At 41.0% G+C, this 8,854-nt stretch overlaps 1 protein-coding gene across 1 annotated transcript; it reads right to left on the bottom strand.

Annotated features, from left to right (window-relative positions):
• Window positions 1–6,491: 6,491 nt before the first annotated feature.
• LOC146493401 (galactose-specific lectin nattectin-like) lies at window positions 6,492–7,980 on the bottom strand. The gene is made up of 2 exons (XM_085148704.1): window positions 7,805–7,980; window positions 6,492–7,445 (listed from the first exon to the last, which is right to left on the bottom strand). The coding sequence occupies exons 1-2, from the start codon at window positions 7,890–7,892 to the stop codon at window positions 7,015–7,017; spliced, it is 519 nt and encodes a 172-aa protein (XP_085004830.1). The 5' UTR covers window positions 7,893–7,980; the 3' UTR covers window positions 6,492–7,014.
• Between the last annotated feature and the right edge of the window lie 874 nt (window positions 7,981–8,854).

The following is an 8,854-nucleotide window of genomic DNA, read 5'->3' as shown; positions in this document are numbered from 1 at the left end:
TCTTTTATTGCTTTCTGAGAGGGTGTTTTCACACTAAACACAAACCAGAAAAAAAAGATCAAATTCCAAAATCAGGAACAAATGTTGTTTGTTTTTTTTGCTGTGTGATTTGTATGTATTGCACCATAAAGGCGTTATCAGCAGAATGACTAATCAAACAGGACAGGTCAGAGCTCTAACAGGTAAAAACTCCTGAGTTGCTCCATTACACAAAGACAGAATGAACTCCACACAATCAAGAGGATCCTCTCTTAGTACTGGACCCAGAGATATGTGACTGCTGTGGCAGGCCTGATTGGAGTAAATGACAAAATAGATAAACTATTAACACCTTTGGTTTAGTAGATTTACTTCACTTCACCCCTGTGTCTATTACAATTGTAAAGCATCCAAAATAAAACCCCCTGCAGTAACCAGTCTAATCTAAAAGCAGATCATTACCACTGCTGTGTCAGCTACACTGTCCTGCAGATATTTGGCACTCGTGAGAGGTTTGTGTGATCGTCTTAAAGCTTTGTTCATCTGAGCTTCCACCATATCCCTTTACTGAAGTTTCCTGCTCCTTCTGCTTATCAGGGATGTAAATCCTTAGGTGACGACCAAGCAGAAAACAAGGTCATAATTCTCTCTGTGGTAGGTATAGCCCCCCCCCGTGAGAGGGGCCAACATGTAAGAGTTTGCTGAATGTTCTTTGTCTGTGTCTCTGTATATAAGATGTAGGGGCGGTGGCCACAGTTCAGAGATGGTCCTGGTTAGGGATGGGTATCGAAAACCGGTTCTTGTTGAGAACCGGTTCCCACTGTTTCAATTCCTTGGAATCGTTTGCCATTTTTGCAAACGATTCCCTTATCGATTCCAGTCGCCCCGAATGACGTCACCACGTTGCGGAGCGTCATTTACCTGGCAGGAAACATGGCGGCTCAAACGCTAAAAAGTTTGGTTATACTTTACGAGAACGGATGACAACAGGGCAACTTGCAATACTTGCACAGTAGATATTTCATTTAAGGGAGGAAACACTACGAGTATGCAAAAGCATTTGCTCACAAAACGCGCGATAACCTTAAATGAATGTCGTGTTTTTAATTCCGCTCCGGACTCGTGAATCTCAACCCAGCAGCAGCGGTAACGTTTGCACGTCCTCTCCCGTTAATGCGGCAGGTAAATAATCAACTAACGGTGCATATTATGTTAGCGCGATCTGCCTTATTACAAAACCTGCCATTACTGTGCATTTAGGTGACCATGATGAGACAGACAGAGTCTGGCTGGCGCTCGCTGGCAGTTCTCGCTGCAGTCTACCGGTAGCGTCTCCTTTCAGGCCAGGATAGACGAATGTCACCGAGCTGTGACTAAGTTTGTGGTCAAAGGCTTGCACCCATTTGCCACAGCAGATGCCCCGATTTTAGGTAAGTGAATGTGTTTAATTGTAGGCAGGAACATTACTGGATATTCTTGTGTAATTGCTACAGAAGAATATTTATTTTATTATTTTACATTCACAATTTTTTTTCCTGGGGACCCTGTGACACCCCATTGAAGAGCGTTAGGTTGGATCTGTTAAGATCTCACTGTTGGGTTTGTAAGGCCATGTTACTCCTAAATTTCTATCTTGTTCAAAGAGAAGATATAAAACAAAGATCTAAGCTAATTGACCTTAGTGTTCTCCTTTTTTTAAAAAAAAATAATCGATAAGAGAATCGATAAAGAATCGAATCGTTAAACAGAATCGAAAATGGAATCGGAATCGTGAAAATCTTATCAATACCCATCCCTAGTCCTGGTGTTTCACTGGGATGCTCTCTCCACATTGCAATGTGTTCATTAAACCCACTTCAAATCAAGCTCACTGGGTCTGTTTCAGGTTATTGTTAAATTTTCCACAACAATTTGGCATTGTCGGGCAGGATTCTTCCGGTGGGTTTTGCTGAATCACGGGCACGCGGTGACTGGCCATCCTGAGGTAAAATTGCCTCAGTCCCACCGTTGTTTTCAAAAAGGGGGAACCGTGGGGTGTGCTTCAGCGACTCACACATGCAGGAATTTTTAAAAGAACCAAGAGAGGCACTGCAAAGGATCTGCAACGGTGAGCTGTTTTGATTTGTACATTTTAGCCTGAAGAACAAGCTTCGAGGACGATCAATCTCTCCCTGAAGACAAAATGCAGTTCGAGAGCCACGGCGTCGACTTCAAGAGTCAACAAGATGAACAGACAGCACCACTGCCCTAAACCTTAAAGGGTTCAGCAGCATGTACAAATGCAATCGTCGATGGAAGCATGTGCTCCCAATCACAAGCTGAGTGGTTCACCAGTGACATCACTGTGTATGAATGGACTTGAGAAGACTGTCTGAGTTTCATATTTGCCATACTGGGAGTTGAAATGGCAAAGGAAGAGAATGAAAAGAGTGAAAGACATAAGGCAAAGCTGAAGAAGAACAGCCCACTGGGCCCCTGACACGCCACAACCGTGAACTGCTGCAGATGTGGGAGAGAGACAGAAGCTGTGAGAGCTGCCAGGGGTATGGGATGGTTACCAAGTTTTAGCTTCACTTCACTTCCATCAGAATGAGACTCAGAAGGAGCACCCAGAGCCAGACTGAACAAGAAGAGGAGCAAGATCATGTTGGAGCTTTAAGTCTCAACCTTTGATGAAGAGCTGCTGAAGCTTCTTTGTACGGGATTCCTGCACAGAGTTGGAGCTGCTTTCTTTTATTGCTTTCTGAGAGGGTGTTTTCACACTAAACACAAACCAGAAAAAAAAAGATCAAATTCCAAAATCAGGAACAAATGTTGTTTTTTTTTTTTTGCTGTGTGATTTGTATGTATTGCACCATAAAGGCGTTATCAGCAGAATGACTAATCAAACAGGACAGGTCAGAGCTCTAACAGGTAAAAACTCCTGAGTTGCTCCATTACACAAAGACAGAATGAACTCCACACAATCAAGAGGATCCTCTCTTAGTACTGGACCCAGAGATATGTGACTGCTGTGGCAGGCCTGATTGGAGTAAATGACAAAATAGATAAACTATTAACACCTTTGGTTTAGTAGATTTACTTCACTTCACCCTTGTGTCTATTACAATTGTAAAGCATCCAAAATAAAACCCCTGCAGTAACCAGACTAATCTAAAAGCAGATCATTACCACTGCTGTGTCAGCTACACTGTCCTGCAGATATTTGGCACTCGTGAGAGGTTTGTGTGATCGTCTTAAAGCTTTGTTCATCTGAGCTTCCACCATATCTCTTTACTGAAGTTTCCTGGTAACATTTCTAACAGTGGACACTGACAACTGTAAGTGCACATCTATCTTTTTACAACCTTCAAGTGGTTTGTATATAGAAACTACTGTATAGAGAGTTATTTAGTTACTCTAAGTAGGCCTTCCATAATTGATCCAATTTTATGCAGGTTTCCTGTTATGAAAAAGGGGAGTGGAGAGCTCACGTTTTAACATCTAATCTAAATGTTTCATTTTGTCAAGAAGGACTTTTATGATACAATAAATTACAGTACAGCAAAGTTCAGGTACTTGTGCCAGTAGTATTTGATGACATGCACAGCAGACTCCATTCCTACAATCAAACATGAACAAAGAGAAAAGGTGAGAGAGGCTGGCAGCTCGGGAGTGCAGAAGGAGAGCATGACCTACAGTAGCTTCAAGTGTTAAAGGATCATTTAATTCCATATTAACGAGTTCATGAAGTTTTGAGATTTAAAAACAAAAAAATAAACATGCTTTTACAAACACCACAGTCACTGGGGTTAATAGAGAATTACATTTTTTTTACTATCCATCCATCCATCTTTTTCTGCTTATCTGGGGCCAGGCATGGGGAAGCCTAAGAAGAGAACCCCAGACCTCCCTCTCCCCAGCCACCTCCTCCAGCTTGTCCGGGGGAACACCATGGCATTCCCAGGCCAGCCAAGAGATATAATCTCTCCAGCGTGTCCTGGGTCTGCCCCAGGGCTTCCTCCTGGTTGCACATGCCTGGAACACCTCACCCAGGAGGCATCCTTGTCAGATGCCCGAACCACCTCAACTGGCGGCTCTACTCGGAGCCCCTCTCGGATGGCTTAACTTCTCACTCTATTTCTAAGGGAGAGGCCAGCCACCCTTAAGACGAATCTTTTTTCGGCCACTTGTATCCAAAATCTTGTTCTTTCGGTCACTACCTTAAACCTTAAAGGGTTCAGCAGCATGTACAAATGCAATCGTCGATGGAAGCATGTGCTCCCAATCACAAGCTGAGAGGTTCACCAGTGACATCACTGTGTATGAATGGACTTGAGAAGACTGTCTGAGTTTCATATTTGCCATACTGGGAGTTGAAATGGCAAAGGAAGAAACTGAAAAGAGTGAAAGACATAAGGCAAAGCTGAAGAAGAACAGCCCACTGGGCTCCTGACACGCCACAACCGTGAACTGCTGCAGATGTGGGAGAGAGACAGAAGCTGTGAGAAGTGGGAAGAGAGCATGGAGGAAAAATGAAGTCTGTTGTTGTTAATGTGAAAATTGGGTTGGAAAACTGTGGCCGTCTGTCTTGTGGAGGTTGAGAAAGAGTCGCAACAAAGGTAAAAATAAAACGCACACAAACACACATAAACAGAGAAATGTGAAGGAAATGTAGCTTTAAGGACATGCCCTGCTGAATATGCAGCTCCACTGCACACACATCCATTAAACCTGCCTACTAACACACACACACATGCAGTGAAGATCAGCTTGTTATCTCTCATCAGTGTTAAAACAGTGTAAATTTAACAGACACTTGTTATCAAATGTTGAGTGTCTCTAGGTTGCAGGACAACAGTTTAACTTTTGTGAAAGGAGAAAAGAAAGAGAGCTTTGGTATGACCAACCAGTGATCAGACAATAAATTTGGTTGTTAACATAGTGAATTGTGAGATGCTTTCTGCTTGATTGGTGCAGCATAAGTAATTTACTGTATGAAGGAAATTCTCTTTTGTGATAATATTTTGAACATGCATTTCTGTTGTCCTGTCAGCTTAGTGGGTTATCAGCTGATATGCAAATTAGTTGATTGTTAATAGATCAGGGAAAGATGACTGGATTATAAAACAAGTGAACAAGATGTAGCAGAGGGTTGAAATGAGTTTCCTGTTTCTGATGTATGGGTGAAGTCTGCACCCAGATAAACACCTCTGATTACATAAAAACAAACTTGTTTTGTGAAATACATGATGACATGTTACACGTTTACTCTTGGAGAGAAAAAAACAAAGGGTGAAAAGCTAAATGAAATGATTGGGTCTGTGAAAATGAAAAATGAGTGTAAAAAGCACAGACCTGGGGTAGATATTCACATTCCAGTGATGAAACACTGCCATGAAGTTTTTAGGAAGCATTTAATGGTAAACATTAGTGTTGCATGAACAGTGCAGCTGCTAATAAAAAAGGGGGAAAATTTCTCTGTGTATTTAGCAGGTGGATCTATGTTGGTTGGCCCCAGACTTTCCAGAATTGTGTGATATTCTGGAGCACTTGTGGGCAACCAGTAAATGAACAGAAGCAGTGATTGCAGCACTGCATGGCAGGCTCTAATCCCTACAGCACGTTGTCTCAACAGAAAGCAAAACTTTTCCTGTGATTTCTGGCAGATTTGGGGTTTTTTGTTTTAGTACCAGGCTGATTCTGCCTTTTCGGTTAGGGTTGTTTTCTTTTTGTAAGAGAAACACAGGTTTATTTTTTCATATATATTTAGACATGTCCTGAAGAACAGTCAAACCTCTTCTTTGGATGTTAGCTTTACAGGCTGTGGCTGTAGACACTTACTGCTGTACCTCTCTCCTCACCTCCTCAGTGATATACTTCTCTGTGTGTGTGTGTGTGTGTGTGTGTTTTGGGATAAAGCCAAACAACAGATCCTAACTAGACTTGATTTTTTCCATTTGTTTCCTTTTATAATACTTAGTGTTTGTCAACTACTACAGATGAAATGTGGTAACTGATGTCGCAGACGTGTCTCGTAACCCCAGAGATACACAGCGGAGGCACTGATCATGAATTTTCATTTATAGCTTTTCATTCCTTTTACTTTAGAGCAGTTTTAACCATTTATTTAACCAAAAACAGTCTTTGCTTTCATAAATTTTGACATTGAAACGATGAGTAAATATTGCCTTTGAGTGCAGCTGCCAGTGGTTCTTTCCACATTTATGAAAATCGACATCCGTGGAATTTTGTGAATTTTGCAAAAACACACTAAAGACAAATAGCATCAACAGTGCAGGGAAAATGTAAATTTTAGTTTCTGAGTGCAGTTTATCCATACTGCACGAACAGAAGGTAAAATGACAGAACACGGGCAGTCATTCCACTTCTTTGTGTCAGTTATTTGGTTGTCCTGCATCCCAGCTGACAAAATCTACTGCACAACCATCAGACCACATCCATCTGCCTTCTTTATGGAGGTCAGTAAGGTTTTGAGGAATTTTTTTTTTTTTTTTTTTTATAACACAATCTTTAAAGGGTGGTTAAAAGATTTTATTTCTTCATCTCAGAGTTGAAGTGATTGACTGTTCATGAAAATGGACTGGTTCTTACAGAGTGCTTTTCTACTCTGAGACTTCAAAGCGCTTTACACTTGTTCATTCACCCAATCACACAAGCACTTTTTCCTAAGTTGTTACTAACTAACATTCACACAGCATTCACAGTCTGATGGATACATCAGAGAGCAACATGGGGTTAGTATCTTGCCCAAGAATATTTGACATGTAGACTGGAGCAGACTAGAATTGAACCACCAACCTTCCAGTTAGTAGGTGACCTGAGCTACAGCTAACAAAACATTTGTCATGTTTCTACAAATATGGAAAATCTATTATTAAAATCAATTCTGGGAAGATCAGTGAGGAGGTGTATTTTCTGCATTCATCCCAATCTAAAGTACTAAATGCGTGCTGATGAAACATGCAAGCGCATGTCTGTGACACCAGATACGTGCTTGAATGTTTTGTCATGGGCCCTGTAACCCCAGAGTTTCTAAGGGCAGGTTATCTGCGTTGCACAAACAGAAGCTAAATTGGAAGAACATTGGTTATCATTCCACATCTTTGCTTCAAAGTTAGTTTGAACACAGTGTTCAACTGTTCCAGCGTTGTCTGGTTGTCCAGCACTCCAGTAGGTGAAACTCACAGCGCAACCATCAGACCACATCCATCTGCCTTCTTTATGGAGGTCACTCAGTCCAATCCAGGTCCATCGCTCAGCAATGTCAAAGTTCTTAATTAATAATTTAACAAACTCCTCTTCCTCCCTGCTGTGGATAGAAACCAGGTTGGCTCGCTGTGACACACAGTAGAGCTCTGCATCAGCCCAGCTCATCTGTGTGGCCACATATTTGTAGCAGCGGCCATTGAAACTGAACCAGAACAGGGGACAGCTTCCTTGCCGTAGTTCAACTCTGTGGTCATCTGAAGAAGACACAGCAGTCAGAACAACAATAAATGAAATTAAAAACAAACAATAACTGTTTTTGTCAGTGTGACTGACATTTTTCTTTGATCTAACCTCTGAAGAATATCAGAAAAGCATGTCTGCACAGCTGACATGGTGAAAGTTAAAATATGCAGTGAAGTAAGCTGCTCTTATTATGTTTACAGGCAGGACTTTATCATAATTATACAGTATAGTAGAACCCATCTGACATGCAGAAAAAAATCTATGTGTTTGACTAAAATGTAATTAAGATAATAAACACACACACACACACACACACACATAAAGCTGAAATAAAGGAGGGGAGGGAAGATTTAGAATATGGGATGGTTACCAAGTTGTAGCTTCACTTCACTTCCATCAGAATGAGACTCAGAAGGAGCACCCAGAGCCAGACTGAACAAGAAGAGGAGCAAGATCATGTTGGAGCTTTAAGTCTCAACCTTTGATGAAGAGCTGCTGAAGCTTCTTTGTACGGGATTCCTGCACAGAGTTGGAGCTGCTTTCTTTTATTGCTTTCTGAGAGGGTGTTTTCACACTAAACACAAACCAGAAAAAAAAAAGATCAAATTCCAAAAACAGGAACAAATGTTGTTTATTTTTTTTTGCTGTGTGATTTGTATGTATTGCACCATAAAGGCGTTATCAGCAGAATGACTAATCAAACAGGACAGGTCATAGCTCTAACAGGTAAAAACTCCTGAGTTGCTCCATTACACAAAGACAGAATGAACTCCACACAATCAAGAGGATCCTCTCTTAGTACTGGACCCAGAGATATGTGACTGCTGTGGCAGGCCTGATTGGAGTAAATGACAAAATAGATAAACTATTAACACCTTTGGTTTAGTAGATTTACTTCACTTCACCCTTGTGTCTATTACAATTGTAAAGCATCCAAAATAAAACCCCTGCAGTAACCAGACTAATCTAAAAGCAGATCATTACCACTGCTGTGTCAGCTACACTGTCCTGCAGATATTTGGCACTCGTGAGAGGTTTGTACGATCGTCTTAAAGCTTTGTTCATCTGAGCTTCCACCATATCTCTTTACTGAAGTTTCCTGGTAACATTTCTAACAGTGGAAACTGAGAACTGTAAGTGCACATCTATCTTTTTACAACCTTCAAGTGGTTTGTAGAAACTACTGTATAGAGAGTTATTTAGTTACTCTAAGTAGGCCTTCCATAATTGATCCAATTTTATGCAGGTTTCCTGTTATGAAAAAGGGGAGTGGAGAGCTCACGTTTTAACATCTATTCAATTCAATTCAATTCAATTTTATTTATATAGCGCCAAATCACAACAAAAGTCGCCTCAAGGCGCTTACATCTAATCTAAATGTTTCATTTTGCCAAGAAGGACTTTTATGATACAATAAATT

Source organism: Neolamprologus multifasciatus, chromosome 22, assembly GCF_963576455.1.
Source record: "Neolamprologus multifasciatus chromosome 22, fNeoMul1.2, whole genome shotgun sequence".
Lineage (NCBI taxonomy): Eukaryota > Metazoa > Chordata > Actinopteri > Cichliformes > Cichlidae > Neolamprologus > Neolamprologus multifasciatus.
The sequence above is the reverse complement of the archived record's forward strand: the minus strand, read 5'-3'. Positions and strand labels throughout refer to the sequence as shown.